Consider the following 27,836-nt stretch of genomic DNA (forward strand, 5'->3'; position numbering starts at 1 on the left):
TTCCGGCGCGGAGCAGAAGCGGTGGCGGAAGTTAGAGAGACCGGCGGCGCGCGGATGCAGGTTGCGCGGCACGTCGTGTGCGCCCTGTCGGGCGGGGTGGACAGTGCGGTGGCCGCGCTGCTGCTCAGGCGCCGAGGTGAGGTGGCCGAGCTGCGGCCGCCGGTGAGCCTGTGTGGCCTCGGCGTCCTTCTGCGAGTGGCTCGCGGGGGCTGCTGCCTGGGCTTCCCGGGAGCGCTCGGGCTCGTCGGTGCGGACTCCGCGCTCGCTGCCCCCTCGGTCGGACCGAGCTGCGCCACCGAGACCAGAAGGGCGCGTGGCGGGGGGGGGGGGGGGGGCGCCTGGTTGAGCGCACGGGTTACAGTCAGCGAGGGCCCGGGTTCGAGCCCCTGGTCCGCACCTGCAGGGGGTAAAGCTTTGCGAGTGAAGCCGGGCCGCAGGTGTCTCTCAGTCTCGCTCCCTCTTGCTCTCGATTCCTGGCTGTCTCTATCAATAAATAATATATTTTTTAAAAGGTAGGGTCGAGAGGCGGGGTGAGCCCCCTTTTCTCGGCCGATAGCTCCCTGCGAGCCACCTCCGCCCTTGGACCTAACCTCCTTTTTTTTTTTTTTTTAGATTTTTAAAATATTATTTATTTACTTTTTTGTTGCCCTTGTTTTTATTGTTGTAGTTATTATTGTTGTTGATGTCGTCGTTGTTGGATAGGATAGAGAGAAATGGAGAGAGGAGGGGAAGACAGAGAGGGGGAGAGAAAGACAGACACCTGCAGACCTGCTTCACCGCCTGTGAAGCGACCCCCCTGCAGGTGGGGAGCCGGGGGCTCGAACCGGGATCCTCACGCCGGTCCTTGTGCTTTGCGCCACCTGCGCTTAACCCACTGCGCCACCGCCCAACTCGCCCCCCCCCCGCCCCCTTTTGAGATAACACCCACATGGCAGGGTTTCTGGAAGGATAAAATGGCGTCACATAGAAGCATTTACATCCCCCCCGCCCAGAACAGAGCAGCCACTAGGGAGGAAAAAGTAATGATTTAGAATATTTTTCTTTTTTCAGTTGACAGGGCAGAGGGAAGTTGAGAGAGCTGGGGAGACAGGGAGAGGGAATGAGCTACACCTACAGCCCTGCTTCCCCCCCTTGTGAAGCTTCCCCCCTGCAGATGGGGAGCAGAGGCTCGAACCCGGGTCCTTGCCCACTGAAATGTGTGCACTCAAAACAGGGATGCGCCACCACCCGGCCCCCAGTATTGGACATCAGTAGATGTTGTCATGGAAAGCATAACAAGTGCTAGGTAGAAGCGCCACCTGAGCTTAGGTGGCTGAGAAAAGGCGTCCCCTGCACCCGCAGGAGCTGGCCTGGACCGCAGTGGAGGAAGCTTCAGTGCTGTGCTGTTTGCTCTCTTTGTCTCTGTCTCTCTCAGTGAAAAATGAAAAAAAAAAAAAAAAAAAGTTCAGATCGGGTTGATGCCTTGATGCCCTCCCAAGTTGGCGAGAGAAAAGGCTGCGTCACAGCATCCGGAGGGTGATGGTTGTTTGAGCTGGGACTTAAAAGGAGAGTGGGATCTCGTTAAGCAAAGAATTGGGACTGTGAAGTAAGGAGAAAACATCTGGGAGCAGCAAAGGCAGAGGCGCAGAGACCTGGACGTGTGTGCTAGGGGGAAGGTGAGGGTGGAGAAGAGGGTTGGCCTCTGCTTATGGGAGACGCAGTGGAGATCCCCAGCTTCGTGTTGCGTGGACGGTACAGGGCCCTTGACATTTCCCCCCAGGCAGTGTCATTTACTGAGGGATGTGGAAGATGGCTGTGGGAGAGCAAGTATCCCAGCACTCCGAAAGGTCAGTCCTCCCTTCTTCCCAGGACCAGATTGTGTGGCTTCATATCCAGCCATGGGGTTTGCTCTTCTGTGCGGGAAGTGGTCTCTGCCTCGTCTTGTGGGAGGTGTTCGCACAGTTAAGTGCCGCCTGGAACTTAAGGACAGGCGGGGTGCTAAGGTTCTAATCTAATGTCTGAGATCATGCCCCTGTGAGTGGGTCACAGCTCCGTGACGAAGGAACATGAGACTGGAGGGGAGGTTGAATTGCTGTCTAACTTTACATATTTTATTTGCTAGAACAGAGAAGGTGAGGAGGAGGGGGGCGATAGAGAAGGAAAGAGACAGACACCCGCAGCAGCACTGCCTCACCACTCATGAAGCTTCCCCCCCTCCCCCCGCAGGTGGGGATTAGGGACTTGAACCCAGGTCCTTGTGCATGATAATATGTGCACTTAACCAGGTGGATCACCAGCAGCCTTTCTCTTTTTTCTTCAAGTTTTTTTTTTTTTTTGCCTTCAGGGTTATTGCTGGGGCTCAGTGCCTGCACCATGAATCCACTGCTCCTGGAGGCCATTTCCCCCCTTTTTTGTTGCCCTTGTTGTTGTAGCCTTGTTGTGGTTATTATTGTAGTTATTATTGTTGTTGTTGATGTCATTTGTTGTTGGACAGGACAGAGAGAAATGGAGAGAGGAGAGAAAGACAGACACCTGCAGACCTGCTTCACCGCTTGTGAAGTGACTCTCCTACAGGTGGGGAGCCGAGGGCTCCAACCGGGATCCTTCCTCGGTCCTTGCGCTTAACCCGCTTTGCTACTGCCCGACCCCGTCTCTCTCAAGTATTTTTAATTAATTAACTAACTAATTAATTTTTTAACCAGAGCACTGTTCAGCTCTGGCTATGGTGGTGCAGGGGATTGAACCTGGGACTTTAGAGCCCCAAGCACGAGAGTCTGTTTGCATAACCATTATGCTATCTACCCTCCGCCCTTATTTTTATTTTATTAATTAATTGTTGCCGTCAGGGTTATCACTAGGGCTTGGTGCCAGCACTACAAATGCACTGCTCCTGGCAGCCACTTTTACTATCTTTTTACTTTCTGATTTTTTTTTTTTTAATTAGCTAGGACAGAGAGCAGGGAGCAGGGGAGATGAAGAGAGGAGGAGAGAAAGAGAGACACCTGCAAACCTGTTTCACCACTTGTGAAGCGTTCCACCTGCAGGTGGGGAACGAGCTCAAACCTGTGTCCTTGTGCTGTTTTCTTTCGCTCTTTTTATTGGGGTGGGGGGTGTTAGTGGTACAGTTGCTGAAGGGTTGGATTTCTGAAGGTCTGTATGAGTTGTTTATTTTACAAACTTCATTTATTTATTTTAGCTCTACACTGAGCATGGTGTCACATGTCACAGGGTTGAATGAGACACAGTCCCTGCTCTTGGATGAGCTCTTGCTTCAGTGAGTTGACTGGGTGGGGAAAGACCAGAATAGCTGATCCCACTGCGCAGTACCTTAAGAGAAACAGCAGTAAGAGAATTATCCAAAATTGCTTGGTAGGTGGAGGAAGGACCCTGGTCACCTGTTGTGTGAGGAGCGGCATTATGAATGTGGCATTTTAGTTTGGGCAGAGCTTTGCCATTGGGTCCCTTGCTCTTTGGACTAATTGATGAAGTATTTCCTGGTCTTTGATTACATTGTTCTTACCCAAAAGAAAGAAAGAAAGGAATTCTCAGGGCAGGCACCAGTGTAACTCACTAAGGTGGTGGAGACTACAGCTGGTGTTCTGATAGAGGGCCGGGCACTTTGTCATTAGCAGAAAAGGGAGCAGACGTGTGCATGATACAGCCTTTCCGATGCGCCAGCCAGCTTCTTAGTTGTCTTTATGTCTGATGGCAAAGAATGTAAGTCTTAGTTGGTAATGGGAGGTCATTTGAGTTCTTCTGCTAACTGAATAACAGCTTCCCCCCCCCAAGGCTTATTGTTGGGGCTCCATGCCTGCACACCACTCCTAGGAGCCATTCCTTCCTCCTCCCCCTCCTCCTCCTCTGCCTTTTTTTTTTCTTTTTCACATTTATTTTTAGATAGAGACAGAGAAGCAGAGAACTGGAAGGGAAGGCGAAAGAGCACAGCACCACAGCTCCCTTCAGTGCAGTGGCAGCCAGCCTCAAACCTGGCTGTGCACCTGGCAGAACTGAACTGTCCAAGTGAGCTATGTCGCTGGGGTTATTTTTAATGTTTATTTATTTATCCCCTTCTGTTGCCCTTGTTTTTTATTGTTGTAGTTATTGTTGTTGTTGTTGATGTCGTCATTGTTGGATAGGACAGAGAGAAATGGAGAGAGGAGGGGAAGACGGGGAGAGAGACAGACACCTGCAGACCTGCTTCACTGCCTGTGAAGCGAACCCCCTGCAGGTGGGGAGCCGGGGGCTCGAACCGGGATCCTTATGCCGGTCCTTGCGCTTTGTGCCACGTGCGCTTAACCTGCTGCGCTACAGCCCGACTCCTTGGTTTTTGTTTTTTATTTGAGAGGGAAGGGGGAGATAAAGAAGTCGAGAAAGAGAGACACCTGCAGCACTGCTTCACCACTCATGAAGCTTCCTCCATGTAGGTGAGGACCTGGGGCTTGAACCCAGGTCCTCGTGCACTGCAATCTGTGTTCTCTACCAAGTGTATCACTCACTACCTGGTCCCTGAATGGGTGGTTTTCATTTGCTTTGAAAACTTTTGTTAAAGTTTCACTGTTCTCCGATTCATCTGACACGTACTTGCCAAGCCTCTCCTAGCTACCAGGCATTGTGCTGACGCAGGGTGGAGACAGTGTTGGTAAAAAGCCATGTCACCTCAGGGACTCAGGCAGCAGTTTCAGCCCAGCGGTGTAGTGTGCTGACGGAGCCTTTCTAGAGTGCAGCGGACACGTAGAGAAAAGGGCCCGTCAGCAGGCACAGTCCAGGAGCTTGCATTCTGATTGATGAGAACTCGCTCTCGGGGCCAGGCAGTGGTGCACCTGGTTAAACACACACATTACAGTGCACAAGGACCCTGGTCCCCACCTGCAGAGGGAAAGCTTCACAAGTGGTCAAGCAGGGCTGCAGGTGTTTCTCTGTCTCCCTCCCTCCCTCTCTGTCTCCTCCCCTTTCAATTTCTCTGTTTCTATCCAATAATAAATAAAATATTAAAAAACCACAACTCACTCTGAAGGCCCAGGGTAAAGGAGGCCCGTTGTGCCTGGCGGCACACGGGGAGGAGCCTGCCCAGCAGCTCTTAGCAGCTCAGTCCCTGGGTTGACTCCTGGTCTCTTTAATTTGCCCTCCTCCCAGGTTACCAGGTGACAGGGGTGTTCATGAAGAACTGGGACTCGCTGGATGAGCATGGAGTTTGCACCGCTGACAAAGACTGTGAGGACGCCTACAGAGTTTGTAAGGTCTTGGACATCCCTTTCCATCAGGTGTCATACGTGAAGGAGTACTGGAATGATGTGTTTAGGTGCGTGCAGCTCGCCGACAGAGAGGCTTGTTTGTGCTCTCTGGATTCCTTCCAAGGGCGTCATCGCTGTAGTCAGCCGGAGTGAGGATGTGTGTGGGAGCCCACAGCCCAGAGAGCTCTACCCTAGAGGCCAGCCGCGGCCTCGCAGTCCTTCATCTGTGCTGTGCTGGTGTGTCACCTGCCAGGAGACTCTAGTGTCTTTCAGAACCTTGTGGTATTTCTCCTGCCACTTTTATGTAGGGGCTAAAGCTGAGGTCTCCCTTAGAGTCCATGAGCTGAGTAGCAGTACCCACCATATTCGTGGTGAGAGCGTTCTGCAGAACAGGGAGGTGAACCACTCCTGTATCTTTTCAACACCAAGGTTGGGAGCTAGCTCACCCAGTAGAGACCAAGCTTTATCATGTGTGAGGACTGACCCGGGAGCACCAAGCACAGTACCAGGGAAACTTCCTGAATGGTGGGGTGGTATTATGCCATCTCTCCTTTCTGTGTCTGTCTGGAACTAGAGGGAATAGAGAGGAGCGAGCCCGTCGGGAGTGGTGGAGCTGCACTACTGCATAGCCCTGGTGCAGGAAACAGCATAGCAAAATCAAACGGAGAAACGTAAAAGGTATAGTGTAAACCCTGCAGCTGTTATCTTAAATTGTGAGTGGTTTAATACTGACTTAAAGAATTGTAAGGTGATGGGGGTATAATTCCATATGGTTCCCACCACCAGAGTTCTGTGTCTCCATCCCTCCATTGGAAACCACTGTTGTTCTCCAGCGTCACCAGTATGGGCTGATTCTGTAACTACCTCTCCATCTCTATTTTTCTCATCGGCTCAGCCTTCACTTCTTTTCTAAGTCACCCCTCCACCTATTACTACTTCCAGGTGTCTTTCCTTTTTTCTCTTTCTCAGATAAGAGAAACAGTGCCTGGCTTCCTCTGGTGTTTTCCAGATTCACTTCCCTTTACTTGATGCTATAAAAATAAGAATATTGGTGACAAATGCTTTGGGTCCTGTTGGAATGGGGGTTAAAAAAAGATGTGTTTATTGGGAGTTGGGCGGTAGCACAGCAGGTTAAGCGCACATGGCGCAAAGCGCAGGGACCGGTGTAAGGATCCCGGTTCGAGCCCCCGGCTCCCCACCTGCAGGGGAGTCGCTTCACAGGCAGTGAAGCAGGTCTGCAGGTGTCTATCTTTCTCTCCCCCTCTCTGTCTTCCCCTCCTCTCTCCATTTCTCTCTGTCCTATCCAACAACAACAACATCAACAACAATAATAACTACAACAACAATAAAAACAAGGGCAACAAAAAGGAAATAAATATTTTTTTAAAATATGTGTTTATTATGAAAATGGATGGAGAGAAAGAACACATGCCATGCCAGGGATTGAACTTGAGATCAGACTTGAGACAAGTCCACCATTGGTCCACAGTGTCACCTCTCACACCAAAGCTACAATAGTTACTATGTGCTTACTCTGGTAGGCACTGTGTACTACCTCTGGGGTGTGTGTGTGTGTGTGTAGATGCCTAAGCCTTGACTAAACCTGCCGTGGCTCCAGCCCATAGGACTTTGCAGTCTAGTTGAAAGAAGGGTATTATCTTCATAAGAAATGACGATGGGGAGTCGGGCTGTAGCGCAGCGGGCTAAGCGCAGGTGGCGCAAAGCACAAGGACCGGCATAGGGATCCCGGTTCGAACCCCGGCTCCCCACCTGCAGGGGAGTCGCTTCACAGGCGGTGAAGCAGGTCTGCAGGTGTCTGTCTTTCTCTCCTCCTCTCTGTCTTCCCCTCCTCTCTCCATTTCTCTCTGTCCTATCCAACAACGACGACAACAACAATAACTACAACAATAAAACAACAAGGGCAACAAAAGGGAATAAATAAATAAAATAAATATTAAATAAAAAAAAAAACTAAAAAAATACTGTAGGCTTGGGGAGAGGGAGGAATGTGTCATCTGGGATGGCCAGGAAGTTCTCATGGAAGAGGTGTTATTTGACCTGCCCTTGAAAGTAACAGAAGTAGAGAAGACTTTACAAATCAGACAACAGAAGTAGCAGTGAAGGGGAGGAGAAGCGCCTGTCCGTTATGTTGGGACCACTACAGTTTGGCTGGGTTCTTATAGCTGTGGAGGAAGGACTCCTAGGGCTAGACTGCGTTGGCCCCTGACAAGGTCATGTGCCTTGGGTGGCTGTCAGAAGTGTCTGGGGCAGCATCGGTGTGCCCAGAGGCGGGTCATGCTTTAGGACCAGAAAACCCTCTTAATCTCTCCTGACTCTGTCACTATGTGACTTTAGGCAGTTTACTTTTCTACCTTTAGTTTTTTCATCCTCTAAATGGTGAGAATGCCTCACAAGGTTGTTCTAAGAGGTTATATATTGAGTCGTTGGAAAAGTCAGGACACTGTCACTCTGAAAACAGAAGAACACATCATGCCTTTTCTGACAACCCAGTATGTTGCCGTTAGCACAGTGTGTGGTAAACAAAAAAGCGATCAGTGGAGCTTATTGAGATTTTCACCACTAAAAAGATGAATCTGGCAGCCATGAGTAGGCTAAGACGTGGGAGAAGGCTGCAGGCAGCGTCCAAGGAGATGCTGCCAGCGGAGATTTCCATGCTGTGGGGAGTGCGGAGTGACCCCCAGGAGGCAAGCAGTAGGTGCTGGCGAGAAGGATTTTCCGGGTGCTCGTCAAAGAACTGGAGCTGGACATGGGATGGACCCGAAACCTGCACCTTAGCAGGCGCATGAGTTGCTTCCAATGAAACAGTCCCTCCGGCCTTGGGAGATACAGTGTAACGGGAAATATCCTGTTCTAACTAATGTCACTATTATTTTTTAAATTTTTATTTATAAGAGGAAATACTGACAAAAAACATAGGATAAGAGGGGTACAACTCCACATAATTCCCACCACCAGAACTCTATCCCATCCCCTCCCCTGGTAGCTTTCCTATTCAACCCTGTGGGAGCATGGACCCAGGGTCATTATGGGGTGCAGAAGGTGGAAGGTCTGGCTTCTGTAACTGCTTCCCCACTGAACATGGGTGTTGACAGGTCGATCCATACTCCCAGTCTGCCTCTCTCTTTCCCTAGTGGGGTGAGGCTCTGGAGAAGCGGAGCTCCAGGACACATTGGTGGGGTCCTCTGCCCAGAGAAATCTGGTTGGCACCATGAGGCTCTGGGGAAGAGCCTGAGGGATGTTTTACACAGAAATGAAAACTATTTTTCTTTTTTTCTCAGTGATTTTTTGAATGAATATGAAAAAGGAAGAACTCCCAATCCTGACATAGTCTGCAACAAACGCATCAAATTCAGTTGTTTTTTCCACTATGCAGTAGATAACCTTGGTAAGTATGTTGGATTATTTTCCTTTGTTCTTAAATCCCTACTTTTTTCTGTTCGTTTACCCACTGAGGCTTCCCCGTCCCTTTGAGTTCACACTCCAGTGCTGCCTCGATCACAGAGGACTCTGCATCCTAGTTTCTGTTGATGGGCTGTTGTCAATTCCAGGTTCTTTTTTTAATTTTTTCTTTTTAATTTCTTTATTGGGGAATTAATGTTTAACATTCAGTAAATACAATAGTTTGTACATAACATTTCCCAGTTTCCCACTAGGTCCTCTGTCATCGTTTTTGGACCTGTATTCTCCCCCACACCCACCCCAGAGTCTTTTACTTTGGTGCAATACACCAATTCCAGTTCAGGTTCTACTTGTATTTTCTTTTCTGATCTTGTTTTTCAATTTCTGCCTGAGAGTGAGATCATCCCATGTTCATCCTTCTGTTTCTGACTTAAATTCCAGGTTCTTTTTCCTCTCTGCTGCCGTTGGGTCAGCACTAAGTGCTACTGAAGTTCTGGGCACTGTCGTGTTGGGATCTCTCCCTGCCACGCTGGGCCATGTGCCAGAGCCCAACCATGTGCTTGCGATAGGGCTGTGGCACAGGACACCTGGCAGCTCTCGCCTGTCCACACTTTCCTAACGACTCACGTGGGGGCAGAGCAGGCCTGCAGAAGCCACATATAAGTTATAAGTGACTGCAGCTGAGGTGATGATGGCAGACGACTGGTTCATAGAATTAGATTTTTAATATTTTTGAAGAAAAAAAGCCCTTCTTAACCCTGTCATGACCATTTTCCTGTGTCATTAAAAATTCTTGTGGCCAGGAAGTGGCTTAAAGGGAGAGTATAGGACTTGGTGGTGGCCAGGAAGTGGCTTAAAGGGAGAGTATAGGACTTGGTGGTGGCCAGGAAGTGGCTTAAAGGGAGAGTATAGGACTTGGTGGTGGCCAGGAAGTGGCTTAAAGGGAGAGTATAGGACTTGGTGGTGGCCAGGAAGTGGCTTAAAGGGAGAGTATAGGACTTGGTGGGTGAGGGTCCTGGTTCATTCTCTAGCACTGCGTATGCAGGAGGGTACTGTGGTTCGTTCTCTCTCTCTCTCTCCCTCCCTCTCCCCCAGGGTTATCTCTGGGACTTGGTACCTTGTACTATAAGTCCACTGCTCCTGGAGGCCATTTTTCCCATTTTGTTGCCTTTGCTGTTGTTGCTGGATAGAACAGAAGAGAAATGGAGAGAGGAGGGGAAGACAGAGAGGGGGAGAAAGATAGACACCTGCAGACCTGCTTCACTGCCCGTGAAGCCACCCCCCTCTCAGGTGAGGAGCCAGGGGCTCGAAGTGGGAACCTTACCCTGGTCCTTACACTTCACACTGCGTGCACTTAGCCTGTTGCGCTACCGCCTAGTCCTTTCTCTCTTTCACTCTGTCTCATTAAGATAAATAAATATTGGGGTCATGCAGTGCTGCACCTGGTTGAGTGGATATGTTACAATACCTAAGGACCCAGGTTTAAGTCCTCAATCCCCGCCTGCAGGGGGGAAGCTTCACAAGTGATGAAGCAGTGCTGCAGGTGTCTCTCTGTCTCCCTTTTCCCTCTCAATTTCTCTATCCAATAAATATTAAGAAATAAAACTTCAAAAAATCTTGAAAAAAATCAGATTATAAATGCACTCATGTTGGTATGGCAACGACATCTTAATTTCTTTAAAATTCCCTTGCTGTTCAACATAGCTTTCAATTTTTTTCTTCATATAAAAAGTGTGAAAATTAAAAATATTTCTGTGCTTCTCTGACTGTTTTCCTCAAGTGGATAAATAGTAATTCACCAAATGTTCTTGGAGTTGCGGTAGATCCTTGTAGCAGAGTTATAAAGGCATTAGAGGTGCTTGTTTACAGAATTTATGCTGTGCCCCTGTCTGCTGGGGTGAGTGTGGAGTGAATGCACACCCCCTCCAGATTAAGAGATGGTATCTCTGTTTTTTCTCTGGGGGTCAAAACAGAGGTCTGAAATGCATCCCTTGTATTCAAACATCACAGGAGCAGATGCAGTTGCCACCGGTCACTATGCGAGAACTTCCCTGGAAGATGAAGAAGTCTTCCAGCAGAAGCACATTAAGAGACCAGAAGGACTTTTCAGAAATCGATTTGAAGTGAGAAGTGGTAAGTTAGTGTCCAGGCCAGAGCTTGGTGCTTAATTCTTTGTGAACAAAGTAACATATTTTGAAAAATGATGATATACTGTTCATTTGAACTTGAATGCCACATTTCCCTTGGTGTGTTCAAAAAAATAGCACACACACACCCCAAACAGAAACTGGCTTTTTTCCCCCCTCTGAAAAAGGCCCAGTTACTGAGGGCGTCACTTCTCCCCAGGGCCTGTGATTGGGCAGTAGGAGGAGTCCCAGTCAGGTGCCATGGACTGGTGAGAAATTGAATCCAAAATGTAGAAACCAGTTCTAGACATTATGGGTTGGTGATTCCAGAGGTCCCCCAATGTTTGAAGAAATAGTTGCCAAGGCCCTGTTGTTATCCACAACACATGTGGCTGCGGCCACAACTCATCAGGGTCCAAGGAAGCAGCTTCACCTTCCTAGCAAAGCACAGCTGCCCCAGTGAACTAAGAGGCTGCAGACTTGCTCCGGCACAGCTCGCTGTATAGAAAGGGACTTACAGTGAGACACTGTGGGGCCCTTACTGTTGGATGTGCATGTTCTACCTCACTGCAAGGGGGTATACACCCATCCTGCATCATGGGACAGGAGACTGAGGCCTGGCTTTATCAGACCCTAGAGGCTCACTTGACAGAGCAAGATCTCAACCCAGCCTGCCAGCTCTGTGGGGCATGTCAGGAGCGCCGGGAGGTCTGTCCTGTGGTTTACCCAGCCAGTGTGAAGGTTGTAGGCTCCTGTGACCCTGCACGTTGCCATGGCAGCCCAAGTTTGTTAGAAGTGCCTGTTGCCTGTCCTCTTGACCCCTCTTCTCCCTTTGTCATCAGAGAAGGACACAGATGGCTATACTGATTAAAGCCCAGAGGAGGATGGCACTTCCTCCCACAGCTGCCTGAAGTATCTGCCTTAGTTCCCTATTCACCGTGTTCTCCCTCCCAGTCCCTCTCTAGGTGCCCGGGAATCCCCAGCTTATCAGGAAGACAAGGCTCTGAATCCAGAGCCCTGCACTTGGGAAGTCCACAGTAGATATCAGAAATACACTGGATTGAAGGGGTCTGAGTAGAAGGACTTAGTCCCATACTGAATCAGCAGGCCTGCTCGTCTTCTAGGGAGTTTTTGCCATCCAGAACTATCTGCACTTTCTTTCTCTTTTTTATTTTTTAATATTTATTTATTCCCTTTTGTTGCCCTTGTTTTATTGTTGTTATTGTTGTAGTTATTGCTGTCATCGTTGTTAGATAGGACAGAGAAATAGAGAAGAGAGAAAGACGGGGGGAAAGAAAGATATCTTCAGACCTGCTTCACCACCCGTGAAGCGACTCCCCTGCAGGTGGGGAGCCGGGGCCTCGAACCCGCATCCAGATCCTTATGCTGGTCCTTGTGCTTTGCACCACGTGTGTTTAACCGGCTGTGCTACCATCCGACTCCCTGTCTGCGCCTTTCTTACAGTCCAGTTACTCTAAAACTTCTAATCACACTGCCTTACATTTCGTTGAGTAAGTTTCCTGTGCAGTTGTTCTTGAGACGCACTAAAACTTTTTTCTGTTTTTTTCCCCTTTTGTTGCCATTGTTGTTGGGGAGGACAGAGAGAAATGGAGAGAGGATGGGAAGACAGAGAGGGAGAGAGAAAGACAGACACCTGCAGACTTGCTTCACCGCTTGTGAAGTGACCCCCTGCAGGTGGGGAGCCAGGGGCTCGAACCTCGATCCTTACACTGGTCTTTGACCTTTGTGCTGTGTGCACTTAACCCGCTGCGCTACCGCACTAACCCCCCCCCAAAAAAAAAACAACTTTTTTTTTTACCTCCAGGGTTATTGCTGGGGCCTTCACTACGAATCCACTGCTCATGGAGGCCATTTTTCCCTTTTCTTGCCCTTGTTATTTATCATTGTTGTTATTGTTGTCAGTTGTTGTTGTCATTGCTGTCATTGTTGGATAGGACAGAGAGAAATTGAGAGAAGAGAGGAAGACAGGGGGAGAGAAAGATAGACACCTGCAGACCTGCTTCACCTCCTGTGAAGCAACCCACCTGCAGGTGGGGAGCAGGGGGCTTGAACTGGGATCCCTACGCCGCCAGTCCTTGCACTTTGTGCCATGTGTGCTTAACCTGTTGCGCTACCACCCGGCCCACCCTAAAACTTTATTTTATTACTCCTCTGTTGTTTTGCAAAGCTGAGGACAGGGCCTCCTGGGTACTCCTGAGACCTGGGTGCTTGGGGAGAGTCACAGGACAGCACAGAGTCTGCCTTCAGGGCTAAGTAGTCCCCAGTTCCTCAGAACTTGTGTCCTGGGCTCTGCCTATGTCTGAGTAGGTCTCATCTGTACAAAGTGGTAAATAAAGCCCCTAGCCTGGCAGTGTGGACATGCACCAGAGATGTGTGAATGCATGTCCCAGCAGCACAGGACCTTGTCAAACTTTACCTTTCTGTGGCCTAGGAATGCCTGCTTGCTTTGTTTGCCTGATTGGATTTTTTGCAGTTCTTATTTGCATTATTTGTTTGTTTATTTGACAGGACAGAGAAATTGAGGGAGGAAGGAGAGAGAGAGACACCTATAGCTTTGCTTCACCACTCGAGAAGCTTCCCTCCCCCCACCCCCCCGCAAGTGGTGACTGGGAGCTTGAACCCCGGGTCCTTGTACACGGTAACATGTGCACATAACCAGGTGTGCCACTATCCAGTCCCTCCAGCTTTTTTTTTAAGAATAGATTTTGTATTTGTTTTACAGTTACTCAGAACTAAGAGAAAATGCAAGTTCCTACAGTATTGTGAGTCTTATACACATAAATTTTTTGCCTGCATTTATTTTTGGAAAAACACAAAGTAGAATGTGGCAAGTGCATGTGGCTTTGATGGTGAGTGATTGCACTGCTTTTTTTTTTGACTGCAGGGTTATTGCTGGGGCTCGGTGCCTGCACCTCGAATCCTCTGCTCCTGGAGGCTACTTTTCCCCCTTTTGTTGCCCTTGTTTGTTTTGTGTTTTTTATTGTTGTTGTGGTTATTGTTGTTGTCGTTGTTGGGTAGAACAGAGAGAAATGGAGAGAGGAGGGGAAGACAGAGGGGGAGAGAAAGATAGACACCTGCATACCTGCTTCACCACTTGTGAAACGACCCTCCTGCAGGTGGGGACCTGGGGGCTCGAACGGGGATCCTTAGGCTGGTCCTTGCGCTTTGCACCACGTGTGCTTAACCCGCTGCACTACTACCTGACCCCGTTTTTCATTTCTTTTTTTTTTTTTAACAAATTCAATTTTGATGAAGCTCATTTTTATCACTTGTTTACAACTTTTATTTATTTATTCCCTTTTGTTGTCCTTGTTGCTTTCTTGTTGTAGTTATTATTGTTGTTATTGATGTCGCCGTTGTTGGATAGGACAGAGAAAAATGGAGAGAAGAGGGGAAGACGGGGAGAGAAAGATAAGACACCTGCAGACCTGCTTTAACGCCTGTGAAGTGACTCCCCTGCAGGTGGAGAGCCGGGGGCTCGAACCGGGATCCTTACACCGGTCCTTGCGCTGCCTGCACTTAACCTGCTGCGCTACTGCCCAACTCCCTGTTTTTCATTTCTGAGCAGGTTCTTTAACCTTAATCCAGGCCAAACAATATATATATGTGTGTGCATCCTGTCACAGAGGGCGGGGAGACAGCTTGCTCTGTAGAGCTTGTGCCTTGTCACATGCGTCTCCTGGCTTGAGCTCTAGCACCTCATGGCAGTGCCAGGAATACCACCAGGAGATCGCTGTGGATGATGGAGTGGTGTCGTGGCGTTTCTCTTCTCCAAAATATTAAGAATTATAGATTGAGCCCTATGGAGGCTGCCCAGTGGAATTTCTCACAAGTGAGGTCAGAGTTCATTCCTCAGCATCACAGTACAAAAATATGGGATGGAAATTAGGCACTGAGAAATGTTACACATGTACCAACTACTGTATTTTCCTGTTGACTATAAACCATTGATCTCCCCAATAAAGGGGAAAGGAAAAAAAAGCAGGGGGGAAGAAATTAGAAGATTACTTCCCAGATCTGTAAAACACAAATGATTGAACCTCACACAACTAATAGCAATTAAATTTGAGGTCACAGGTGACCAAGGCTCAGTGCACAGTATGTCAGACACATGACTTCCAGGCCATGTGTGAGTGTGGACTCATCTGTCACCCCTGTCTGAGACTTCTCTCAGCACTGGATATGACAAGTGTGGAAACAGCTGCCACTGAGAGTATCTTTAGATTTTCCCTGTTGTATTGTTGGTCCTCATCCGAGGAGGCAACAGTTGCAATCATGGAAGTTCAGTGGCATGCCAGGCAGGACCCGTCTGGCCCAGAGGTGAAACCAGGACTTCATTTCTGAGCCAGTGTCCCGTTAAGCTCAGACTGTGACTTTACAGCAGTCAAGAGCTCTTCACACAAAATAAAGAGCAGGAGTCTGCCAGGATCGCTCACAGGGACAGCGCCTGCTTAGTTTGCCATTTGCAGGACACGGGTTCAAGACTGGCCCTTACTGAGCTGGGGGAAGCATCAGTGAATGCCGTGGTGGCTTTTCCTCTCTTTCTGTCTAAAAACGTTGGCCTGGAGTAGTGAAGTCCTGTAATGACCAAAAAAGGGAAAGAACCAGGAGAAATTCTGGAGATCTGGCAGTCGTTAGCTTGACCTTTAACAGAACTTGACTTATTGTTTCTGATGGATGCAGCGCTGGGACGTGAGCCCAGCCTTGCCCATGCACGATACTGCTAAGCCACCTGCCCGGCCCTTCTTATTCTTGACTTCTAGAGGATGAGATGGAGGTCAGGAACTGCCTGGCATTGGGTATAGGGCTCACATATGGGCAGACACGCATTTTGCCCAGTACACTATCTCCAAGCTCTCCAGACCCACCATGACCAGCAGAGAACATGAATGTAACGGTGCCCGAGAGAGTGTTCCTCAGAACTAGCACTGGAACCGGCTACCAGGAGATGCTTAAAAAGGCCCCAGCATGGGTACATCACTGATGGTTAGAAAATAGCACTCTTGCTGCTCTCAGTCGAGTTTCCTGTAAATTGTTCTCTCGTCTGATTTCCCTAGCGTGACTGAATTTACTTTGAGTGCTTTTTAAATTTTTTATTATCTTTATTTATTGGATAGAGACAGCCAGAAATTGAGAGGGAAGGGAAGATAGGCAGAGGACATCTACAGTCCTGCTTCACTACTCATGAAGCTTTCCCCCTGCTGGTGGGGACCAGGGGCTCAAATCCGGGAGTCCTTGCAAATTGTAACATGTGCACTTAACCAGGTGTGCCACCACCCCCTTTGAATTGCTTTTCACATCAGATAATTTTTTTAACCCAATGTATGAACTGGAATAAGCTTTTCTATCACTTAAAACCTACTTTCCGGGAGTCGGGCGGTAGCGCAGCGGGTTAAGTCCAAGCAGCAAAAAGTGCCAGGACCAGTGTAAGGATCCCAGTTCAAGCCCCCGGCTCCCCACCTGCAGAGTAGTCGATTCACAAGCGGTGAAGCAGGTCTGCAGGTGTCTGTCTTTCTCTCCCTTCTCTGTCTTTCTCCTCCCCTCTCCATTTCTCTCTGTCCTATGCAACAACAACATCAACAATAACAATAATAACTACAACAACAATAAAACAACAAGGGCAACAAAAGGGAAAAACAAACAAAACCCTCCTTTCCATGTGTTATAAAAAGTAATTTAATTAGAGAAGGAGAGAAAGAACCAGAGCATCACTCCAGAACATGGGATGCTGGGGATTGAACTTGGGACCTGATGCTTGAGAGTTCAAGGCTTTATCCACTGTAATAACTCCTGGGCCCCTCCAGATTTGCTTTGTATCTTTTTACTTGTTTATTTAATTTATTTGATAGAGATAGCCAAAAATTGAGCAGAAGGGGGAGATGGAGAGGGAGAGAGAGACTCCTGCAGCCCCGCTTCACCACTGATGAAGCTTCCCCCCCCCCCCGCAGGTGGGGACCAGGGGCTTGAACCCAGATCCTTGAGCATTGTAACATGTATGCTCAGCCAGGTGTGCCACCACCCGGCCCCTTGTTTTGTATTTTAAAAAATAGATAAATTAGTTGTGAGGTTTTTTTCTTAAATTAACCATGGTGGCTCTTTTCTAGAAGTCTGCTACAGAGTACTAAGTTTTGTTTCTGCCAGACCTGGGCTAATCTAAGTAAACAGAAGGACATTGTTAAGAGCAAAGTATGGTGATTTTTATTCCTGCAACCTGTCTGTTCTTTACTTTTGGCAGTGGTAAAACTTCTCCAAGCAGCTGACAGCTTTAAAGACCAGACCTTCTTTCTCAGCCAGGTTTCCCAGGATGCCCTACGAAGGACCCTCTTCCCTCTGGGAGGATTAACGAAAGATTTTGTAAAGAAAATAGCTGCTGAGAATAGACTTCATCACGTGCTTCAGAAAAAAGAGGTAGGCCAGAGGGGAGTGCATATGCTTACGTCCACCATCTCCACGGCCTGTGGTCACAACCCTGCTTCCTTCCCGGGACCTAGAAGGGCCACAGCGAAACACTAGGAGGATGTGGCCATACGTAGGAGAGGACGTGCTCTGAACACTCAGAAAGCAGTTTGTGACGTCTTCCCCCTGCCCCTCCTGAGCCCATTCTGCACGGGGTGGCTTTCCCAGATTCTTGCTAGCTGCCTGGGAGCTTGTTCTCCACTCTGCCTGCCAGGTGTGGGCAGGCAAGTAAGGACCAGGTGTTCAGGCTGGGGAAGAGGAGGGGGTACATGGATCTCCCTTCACCCGCACTCTCCCAGCACGTCTCTGTGCAAGGCTACCTCTGTGCCATGGCCTTGCCTCTGGCTTCTGATGACACGGTGAAGACCATACAGTCTCCATTGCATGCAGTTGACGGCAATACTGTCGTTAACTTAGGGAGTGTCTCTGAAAGAAAGGACAGGACCCTGTGAAATAAAACCCTACGGGGCTCTGTCAAGGCTCCAAGGCCTAGAGGATGAGTAGCATCTAGTGTCACAGGGGTTTGCATTAAACAGTCCCCAAGGTTAGGAGAGCATGCGCAAAGACTCCAAGGTAAGAGAACGCCTGGCACCGTGTGGGATGCAGGGGAAGCTGTGTGGCGGGGACTTGGTGTTAGACGTGTGAGTGCTGTGGGGTAACCCTTGCAGGTTGTCTGACCAGCCAGGTCAGGGTTGAGGTAGCTGTGGCTGGTAGTCCATCCTGTTTTTCTTGGATTGGGCATGGCCGTGCCTTCTGTTACCAAGTCATTTACCCCAATGAAGATACCTCCGTTCTTTTTTTTTTTTATTTTAATAATTTAATTCCTTTTTTTTTTTAATAATTATTTATTCCCTTTTGTTGCCTTTGTTGTTTTATTATTGTAGTTGTTATTGATGTTGTCGTTGTTGGATAGGACAGAGAGAAATGGAGAGAGGACGGGAAGACATGGAGAGAAAGACACCTGCAGACCTGCTTCACCGCCTGTGAAGTGACTCCCCTGCAGGTGTGGAGCCGGGGGCTCGAACCAGGATCCTTATGCCAGTCCTTGCATTTTTGTGCCACCTGTGCTTAACCTGCTACGCTACTGCCCGATTCCCCCATCCCTCTGTCTTAGCCAGTTCAGTTTCTGAATGTGATGCTGGTGGGCTCCAAGGGGGCCACGTCATGGGACCCACATTCTATAGAGAGTCAGAGGCAGTCAGTGACAGCTGCAGGTGTGTGTATTGATGGAGAGCTCTGGTCTCGACCGAGACACTTCAGCCTGGTTCCAACCTCTTGTCACTCTGTCTCCCCTGAGACTCAGGGAGGGCTTGCTAGGGTTTGCCCAGGCTCACAGTATAGGGCAGCCTGGTGGAGCTGAGAAGGTGCCGCTTAGAAAATGGCATGTCCCAGACCTCCAGAGGCTGAGGCATGCTGTGAACCCTGGAGGTCTGTCTGGGTTGTTTCCGGTGTCGGGGGTGAGAAATGTGACTCAGGGCCCAGAAATGTGAGATTCAGGGCAGAGGGGATCTGAAGAGTCCTTGTTCCTAGGGCTCAGTGTCTGTTCATCCATCTCTCTCACAGTTGCCTTCCTTTCATTTCAGAGCATGGGCATCTGCTTCATCGGTAAAAGAAATTTTGAAAATTTTATCCTTCAGGTGAGTGTTTTTTTTTTTTTTTAAGTTTTTATTTATAAAATGGAAACACTGACAAGACCATAGAATAAGAGGGTACAATTCCTGCCACTGGAACTCCATATCCCATTCCCTCCCCTGATAGCTTTCCTATTCTCTTTATTTATTTTTTTTTATTATCTTTATTTGCTTATAGGATAGAGACAGCCAGAAATTGAGAGGACGGGAGAGAGGCAGAGAAACACCTGCAGTGCCGGGATAGCCTGAGGGTGCTTTTTCCCGAGCAAGTGCTCTCTGTGTTGGAGAGAACTGGAGCCAACCTAGGCTGTTGCGTGTGGGAGAGGGATCAGGAACTCGTGCCGGGCTAGTGTTCACAGGAGAGAGACTCTGGGACTCGGAGCCGGAAGGCAATTCCAAGTGTGTTTAATAATTTTTTTTTTTTTTTTTTTTTTTAACCAGAGCACTGCTCAGCTCTGGCTTATGGTGGTGCAGGGGATTGAACCTGGAACTTTGGAGCCTCAGGCATGAGAGTCTCTTTGCATAACCATTATGCTTCTCCCCCGCCCAAGTGTGTTTAATAAGAGCAGCTGTATTTATACTGGCCAAGCAGGGTGGAAACAGGATGTGCCATAGAGAGGGTGGAGCAAAAGAGAGTGGTAGAAATCAGGGTGTGTCTAGGAGAGGGGGCGGAGCAAAAAGTATGAACCAGTGGGAATTAAACCAATGCCCAGGAGGCAGGGCGGTTCTAGTGGTTATGTCAATAGACCGCAGAGTTAAGTAGGGGGAAGCTGGCTTACTGCCCAACACTGCAGTGCTGCTTCACCACTAGTGAATCTTTCCCCATGCAGGTGGGGGCCGGGGGCTTGAACTCAGGTCCTTGTGCACTGTAACGTGTGCACTCAACCAGTTGCGCCACCACCCAGCCCTAGCTTTCCTATTTATTTATTTTCCTTTTTGTTGCCCTTGTTATCTTTTTATTGTTGTAGTTCTTATTGTTGTTGTTATTGGTGTCATTGTTGTTGGATAGGACAGAGAAATGGAGAGAGGAAGGGAAGACAGAAGGGGGGTAGAGAAAGATAGACACCTGCAGACCTGCTTCACTGCCTGTGAAGCGACTCCCTTGCAAGTGGGGAGCTGGGGGCTCAAACCAGGATCCTTCCTCCAGTCCTCGCACTTTGTGAAACCTGCGCTTAACCCGCTGTGCTACTGTCCGATTCCCAGCTTTCCTATTCTTTATCCCTCTGGGAGTATGGACTCAGGGTCATTATGGGATGCAGAAGGTGGAAGGTCTGGCTTCTGTAGTTGCTTCCCCGCTAAACATGGGCGTTGACAGGTTGATCCATTCTCCCAGCCTGTGTCTCTCCCTAGTAGGGCAGGGATCTAGGGTGGTGGGGCTCCAGGACACATGGTGGGGTCGTCTGCCCTGGGGAGTCCAGTTGGCATCATGGTAGCATCTGGAATCTGATGGCTAAAAAAAGAGTTAAGATAGAAAGCAGAGCAAATTGTGCACTAATCATGGGCATAAAGGCAAAAATATTTCGGATGGAGATCTGGGGTCTCCACTTTGGGAAAAGCTAGTAGGTCTATTTTAGGTCTATTCCAAGGGGCCCATGACCCAACTAGTTTTTGCCTGTGCCTGACATCCAGTGTACAGGTGACCTAAGCTATTGTCTGGGGCGATGGTATCATAGTTGGAAGAAGGACCAGAAAACTGGATCAGGGAAGAGAGTAGCTCCCAAATATGGGAGAAGTATAGAAATATTATTAACTATAAATCCCATGGATCATACTGGGGCCCATAGTCTGTACAGGAGCCTCTGTAACCTCTGCATCCCTGTAGGTCTAAGCTCACATTCCATGGTCACGGCTAGGAACCTTCCAGGCTGCACCAATTTCAGGATTCTCAGGTGATGGGCAGAGTATGTTGTCCAACCTCCCTACAGAGAATGGAGCGTTCCCCACCCTTGTTGATCCACACTGAGGGCCAGGTCCGATAGGGGCCCACAGAGGGGTCCATTATATTGTTCCTGATGGAGATGACCCGTGACAGTGGTGAGAGGGATCTGTTAAGAGGTCTAGGCCCATCATGTCTGTGGGAATCTCAGGGCTCCCTAAGGCCCCAAGTGATGGAGTGGCCTGGTAGTGACTAAAAAGTCATCATAGGCAAGTGTTTTTTTGTTGTTGTTTTGTTTTGTTTTTAGCCTCCAGGGTTATTGCTGGGGCTCAGTGTCTGCACCATGAATCCACTGCTCCTGGAGGCCATTTTTCCCCCCTTTTGTTGCCCTTGTTGTTGTAGCCTAGTTGTGGTTATTATTGTTGTTGTTGATGTTGTTCCTTGTTGGATAGGACAGAGAGAAATGGAGAGAGGAGGGGAAGACAAAGAGAGGGAGAGAAAGATAGACACCTACAGACCCGCTTCACTACCTGTGAAGCGACTCCCCTGCAAGTGGGGAGCCAGGGGCTCGAACTGGGATCCTTATGCCGGTCCCTGTGCTTTGCGCCACGTGCGCTTAACCCGCTGCGCTACCACCCGACCTCCAGGCAAGTGGTTTTTTGATGCAAAAGACTGAGCCATGTTTTGCGCTGACCCTGCACTTGTTAGTGATGGGTATTTGTCTTCAGTATTTGCAGCCTCGGCCTGGAAAATTCATTTCTATTGAAGACAGTAGAGTTCTGGGAACACATAAAGGTAAGTTGCAGCCTGTTTACTTTTTTGTTCTATTTTTTTTATTTTATCTGTTACTGGATAGAGACAGAAAAATTGAGAGGGAAGGAGGAGATAGAGAAGAAGAGAAACAGAGACACCTGCAACCCTGCTTCACACCATTCATGAAGCTTTCCCCCTGCAGGTTGGGGCCAGGGCTTGAACCCAGGTCCTTGCACACTGTAATGTGAGCACTTAACTAGGTGCACTACCACCTGGCCCCCAACCTCTGTTTACTCTTCAGTGAAAACTCATTGAGTAACAGGGTAGGTTTTATCTCTGCAGTGTGGCCATGCCAGCTGTAGTCCTGAGCCCCTGGTGGTGCATGGGGACCGGACTGAGCAGTGACCAGGGAGGGGTCTCCCTGTGGTAAAAGGTCGCGTCCTTTGCAGCTAATAAAAATGGTGGCATCGATTCAAGAAGACTTTGTTCTTGGAGCTACATCATTTGGCCCTGTAACTTTTCTCCCTGTTTAAAGAAAAATCTTGGGGTTGGGTGGTGGTGCATCTGGTTGAGCTCACGTGTTACAATGCTCAGGGGGCCTGGGTTTGAACCCCTGGTCCCCATCTGTAGGGGGAAAGCTTTGAGAATAGTGAAGCATGGCTGCAGGTATCTGTCTGTCTGTCTCCCTATCTCCCCTTCCTCTCTCAATTCCAGGCTGTCTCTATTCAATAAATAAGTAAAGATAGTACCAAAAAAAATAATAATAAAATAATAAAAGTAAAGAAAATCTCATTCTGATAAAAGGCGTTAGGTGATTTCCAGTGCAGTCTTTGGATTCAGGACAGTAAGATGAATTCAGAGGTGTCCATTGGTGGGTGCCGCTCCTGTCAGACATGCACTGGGGAGTGGGTACCAGGAATCTGCTCTTAGCTGGCGCGGGCTGGAGAGGCATGAGGTAATTGCAAGAGGCGTAGCCTGGGGGTGGGGTAGTTGCTGGGTTGGATGGGGGCGGGACTGTGCCCTTGGACATCAGTGAACCCCCAAGGTGCCTTCCCCTTCCCAGTGAGGGGTTGGGTAGGGGAGCAGGGCTCACTTGGACCCTGATATTCTGGTCCCAGTGTGATTAGAACATGAGACAGGAGACGGGCACACCTGTGAGACCCACAGATCCATCCAGAGCAGCACCAAGGGGCCCTGGCTCAGATCTTCAGACAGCACTCAGCTGGCCAGTCTAACGTGCTCCTTGGAGTCAGGTGGTTCCACATGGGCCTGTTTTTGTAGGGGGAGGGGTTGGGTTCATTGTGAGGTTTGGCTGACACGGGGGTGAAAAGTTATGGCCTCTCCTGACCCCCTCCACCCCCCGTGACCCACAGCACCTCTGTCCCTTCCCTGTCCCAAGGGGTCACTTATCCCCACCTCACTGGGAAATTTTCCATAGGTTGGTTCCTGTATACTTTGGGTCAGAGAGCCAACATAGGCGGCCTCCACGAGCCCTGGTTTGTGGTGGAGAAGGACAGCGCCACGGGTGACGTGCTTGTGGTGAGTTGGGTTGCCTTTGGACAGGCCAAAGTGAGCAGGTGGGCTGGCAGCTTCTGTCCCACAGTGACTAGTGGCTCCTGGTCTCCCCTGCATCCTCCTCTCCTGGGAGGGGCCCAGGTAGCAGAGGACTGTGTACAAGGTACTGATGAGGCCCCCACTATCTGCTGACCACTGTGTGAGCCATCATACCAGTCCTTGTGCTCACAGGGGGTAGAGGTAGCTTCTGTGTCATGGCTGGGGAGTAATAGAAGGACTAGGCCATTGGGTGCCCCTCCCCGCAGATATTTAAATGTGTGGGGACGTTCTGGTTGTCAGAGCTCAGGTGAGGGTGCAGCTCAGCAATGTACACAGACAGCCCCCAGCTGTGGTCGTCTTAGTGTCAGTGGTGCTGACGTTGAGAATCCCTGCTTGAGTGTGTGTGTTGGGTGAGCTTCCCCACCTAGCTGTGTAGGTGTGTGTGTGTCTTTTCACCAAGATAGGGAGGCCAGCAGCCTGCCTGCTGATTTGGAGATATCTTCCAGGAGAGTCAGATAAAAGTCCTGGACAGCAGTCCTGGTCAAGAGGAAGTAAAAGGGGTGGTAGCGCAGCTGGTTAAGCGCACTTGGCGCAAAGCGCAAGGACCAGTGAGTGTAAGGATCCCAGTTTGAGCCCCCGGTTCCCCACCTACAGGGGAGTCGCTTCACAGGTGGTGAAGCAGGTCTGCAGGTGTCTATCTTTCTCTCCCCCTCTCTGACTTCCCCTCCTCTCTCCATTTCTCTCTGTCCTATACGACAACAACAACAACAACAATAATAATAACTACAACAATAAAGCAACAAGGGCAACAAAAGGAAATAAATAAATAAAAATAAACAGGTTTAAAAAAAAAAGAGGAAGTAAAAGGACTTGACTGTGAAATCTAGTAATCTCTTGCTTTGGGAAAACCAAGCAGTTTTGACTGATACTTGTCTCTCTATAACATTGGGCTTCTCCCTGCTAAACTTATTCTTCCTGTCTGTCCATCTGTCTGTCTATGGTCCTCACTGAGACTTCACAGCTCCAGGCTAACTTTTTCAGATAGAATGATGCAGGAGTAGGGGCTAGGTGGTGCCACACCTGGTTGAGCACACATTATAATGCGCAAGGACCTGGGTTTGAGCCCCTGCGGGGGGTGGGGAAAACTTTGTAAATGGTGAAGCAGTGTTACAGGTGTCTCTGTCTCTCCCCCTTTCTACCACCCTCTCCCCTCTTGATTTTTGACTGTCTCCATCCAATAAATAAAGATAATACAAATCTAAAAATAAATCAAACTGAACATTAAAAAAAAAAGCTGCAGAAGTCGAGAGCAGACACCACAACGCAGAAGTGTCCCTCAGCGCCCTGGGGCAGACCTGACCCTGGGCTGTGCAGGCACATTATCTGCCAGCCACTGCTATCCACTTGGAACACCAGAATGAAGCCCCTTGGTCCTGCCTCAGATGGGCAGCTTGCTCGGTGCCAGGAGGTCAGGGGTCCATGGGATGACGGCCAGGGGCCTTGAAGTAGACAGCTTCAGCTCAGACCCTTTCTTCCCAGCCACCTGCAGTGGCCTTTGTGAAGGCCGTGCACCTGGTGTGACCCTTGCAGGCTGGTGGGGGTGGAGGTGGGGTGGGGATGAGAGAGACTTGTACTTGGTGCAGGAGTGCTCAGGGCACAGGCTTGGCCTTCTCTTACTCTTCCTGCTAAGTGTGCCTTCACGTCCTCATTGCAAAGTGGGGGTAGAGAGGCTCGAGGGATAGTCACGTGAATTCCCATGTCAACCCTTAGTTTTTAGTTTTCCCTTTCGATTGATAATTGATAAAGAGAGGTAACACACCTCTGGTCAGAGACCCCCCCCCCCTCCTCTGGGCGGCATAGACGGCCTCCGTGCTCTGCTCCACAGGCGCCCCGGACAGACCACCCGGCCCTGTACAGGGACCTGCTGCGGACCAACCGTGTGCACTGGATCGCAGAGGAGCCCCCTACAGCTCTGGTCCGGGACAAGATGATGGAGTGCCATTTCCGTTTCCGCCACCAGATGGCACTAGGTGACAGAGCTGGTGACAGGGCAGGGAGGTTAGAACCTGGGCCCAGAGTTCTCACAAATCTGGCTTCTGACACCCTGGGAGACAGGGCTGGTTGGCCCCAAGGGCCAGCGTCTGTCCATGAGGTAGGGAGGGTGTCAGGAAGCCTGTGAAAGGGTCCAGGTATGACAGGCTCGGTACAGATCGTGTCTCCTGAATTTGAGTAGGAGGTTCCGAGTCCCTCTAACCGTGGCCCTGAGGTCGTCCAAGCAGTGCTCTGGCCCACTGTGGCAGGGCCAGTATGTCTTCCTTCACAGCCCCTCCCTTCCCCTAGTGCCCTGTGTGCTGACCCTTAATCAAGATGGCACCGTGTGGGTGACAGCTGTGAAGGCCGTGCGGGCCCTTGCCCTCGGACAGGTGAGTGTGGCACCCCCCCAGTTCCAGAAGGGGGAGGGCCACTAGGCTGGAGGCACAGTCCATGCGGCCCGGAGCACGGCTGTGCTGAGATGGGCTGAAGGATGTGGGGCTGTGTGTGTTGGCACCACCCGGGAGGGCCGCCTGGCACTTCCTCCTCAGCACAGCCCGATTTCAGGAGAGTAGGGTGTGGAGGGTGTAGGTGCACAGGTCTCACCCTTCCACTCCCGCCAGCAGATGACATGGTGATCAAGTCGTCAGGATGGCAGGGGAGACTAGATTTAGGCTGGGGAGACTAGATTTAGGCTGGGGAGACAGCCAAGCTAGGAATGCCCCTGCTGTTGGGCACATAAGACTTGTCAGGTCCCTTTCACTCTGCTCCCTTGGGGGACAGGACTGGCCAGTGAGACTGAGGGCTGCTCCTGGGGCTTTTAATTATTACCTCTGCTGGCCTGGCTTCCTCCCATCACAGGGATGGCCTGCCTTCATGCTGGGCCCTGGGACCAGAACAGAGAAGGGAAAAGCAGAGCATCTCCTTAGCCAGCAACCACAGACTTCTGCTCTGTGGTGCCCCCTGATGCTGGGCTGCATACCAGCTGCCCACACGGCCTCTCTCCTTTCAGTTTGCTGTGTTCTACAAAGGGGAGGAGTGCCTGGGCAGTGGGAAGATTATGCGCCTGGGGCCGTCTGCCTACACCCTCCAGAGGGGCCGAAGCAAGTCCAGGGCGGCCACCGAGGGCTCCAGCGATGCTCATGACGTTGGCCCAGTCTCGGGTCCCTGCTGACTCAGCCCGCCTTGCTGCTGCTATCGGTATCGGAGCCCTGGCCAGGCCAGCTGGGTTCCAGAGAACTCCTGTGCAGGCAGAGTGGAAAAGGATCACGTCTTCAAGGTGGAGCTGCAGGTGCGGGCTTCACAGTGCAGACTGGCTGGCCAGCAGGTCTGTCCTATTGCTCGAGTTCCTCTCTTCTGTGGAGGGTCCCTACCCTGCAGCTGAGAGGGGGACTGGAAGGGCTGTGCAGGCCTCAGGGACAGCAGGGAATAAATGTTCTGTCCAAGACATGGATTCTGTTGTAGCCTCCAGTGGGGAAAGCTCAAGCCATTTGGGGGTTCCCACAGCACAGGCCACACCCACTGACGGTGTGGAAAGGTGGTGGAGAGTCAGGACAGTTCTAGGACAACACCTCGCCTCCTGAGCCCCAGCCCTCTCTTGTGACAGGATGCATCACCAGCCCAGAGCTGAGGCCACTACCCTCATAGGACGACCTTGTGGAAAGCTTATACTTAATTTTTAAGTATGAGCTTTAATACTTAAAAGTTACAGCAGAGACTTCTAGGCGCCCCCTCTGCCCACCCACGCCATGGAGTCGGCAGATTCAGGTGTAGCTCCCTGTGACCTTCAGCACCTTGGGCGGCACAGAGGTTGGGTGTGGGCTTCCCTGCCTGCCCCCTTGCCTGCTTGGCACTCCAGCCGCCAGTCTTATTCCACTCACAGCTGTTTTTCCTCAGGTCTGTCACTCATGAGGAAAAGGTGGGAAAGTGTCACGGCCAGGAGCCAGTGCTTTTTACACACCTGCTCTTACTCTCGTATAAAGTACTGCCCCTCCGTCATTTCCAGGGAAACGACGAGAGGCCCTAGAGCTGTGTGCTCCTGCTCCACGTTGGGAGAGTCCCCCAAAGCCAGGCTGGACTTTTGGCTCCAGCTCCATAGGCTGCACTGCCCAGCTCCAGCAGGCCTTCCCAGACCCCCGGCCTCCTTCCTTCCTCAGGCATGTGGGAGGAGAGCCTGGGACAGACTGCGGGGGCAGGCATCACCCAGTAACGGGATGGGCGAGTTGGGGCATTATGTGGTTTGCATACTGTTCGGATGTGCAGTGTCTTGTTGGGTTTCAGGTCCCATTTGCCTGATGCAGAGGCTACTCTTCCTCAGATGCTCCCAGGACTTTGCCCACCAAGTCTAGCTTCTGGCTCGTGGTGGATCAGTTTTCTCCTGTTTGTGTTGAGTGCTGAAAAGGGCACAGGAGCAAGGGGCTTGGAGAGGAAACAAAACAAAAAAAGGACCTTGGGGTGGGGGTATTCATGGTACTATTTTCTCCCATATTTGACCCAAAGGGTGGCCCTACTCTGGAGCTTTTATGCAGCCAACCCCAAGACAAGGATCTCCAAGAGAGGCCTGGGAAAAAGAGGCTTGTTGGGCCCAAGGGTGGGCAAATCTCGAACTTGCCCCTCTTTGTACTAACTTTTCCAGAAGGTGGTGCAAGATGCTACAGGTGGCTAGAGTTCTGGGAGAACCCATCTTTCCAGGCAGACTTAAAAGTGGTGTCCCCAGAAGCTGGAGTGAGTGAGGTGGTGGATCTTAACCAGAGCCGAG

General features: G+C 50.1%; 1 protein-coding gene across 4 annotated transcripts; it reads left to right on the forward strand.

Annotated features, from left to right (window-relative positions):
* TRMU (tRNA mitochondrial 2-thiouridylase) lies at positions 1–26,531 on the forward strand. Of its 4 annotated transcripts, none has more exons than XM_007522469.3 (11): positions 1–136; positions 5,113–5,278; positions 8,510–8,616; positions 10,641–10,763; positions 17,013–17,185; positions 18,817–18,870; positions 21,469–21,535; positions 22,932–23,032; positions 24,933–25,077; positions 25,388–25,470; positions 26,091–26,531. In XM_007522469.3, exons 1-11 carry the CDS (start codon positions 55–57, stop codon positions 26,250–26,252), a joined length of 1,263 nt encoding a protein of 420 aa, XP_007522531.1. In that variant the 5' UTR covers positions 1–54; the 3' UTR covers positions 26,253–26,531. The 4 variants fall into 4 exon arrangements, with proteins under 4 accessions (XP_007522531.1, XP_016043359.1, XP_060044787.1 ...); XM_060188804.1 differs by lacking the exon at positions 1–136 and adding an exon at positions 141–162; XM_060188803.1 differs by lacking the exon at positions 1–136 and adding an exon at positions 1,362–1,826.
* Positions 26,532–27,836: the final 1,305 nt, after the last annotated feature.

The sequence above is a fragment of the Erinaceus europaeus genome, chromosome 4, assembly GCF_950295315.1.
Source record: "Erinaceus europaeus chromosome 4, mEriEur2.1, whole genome shotgun sequence".
NCBI lineage: Eukaryota > Metazoa > Chordata > Mammalia > Eulipotyphla > Erinaceidae > Erinaceus > Erinaceus europaeus.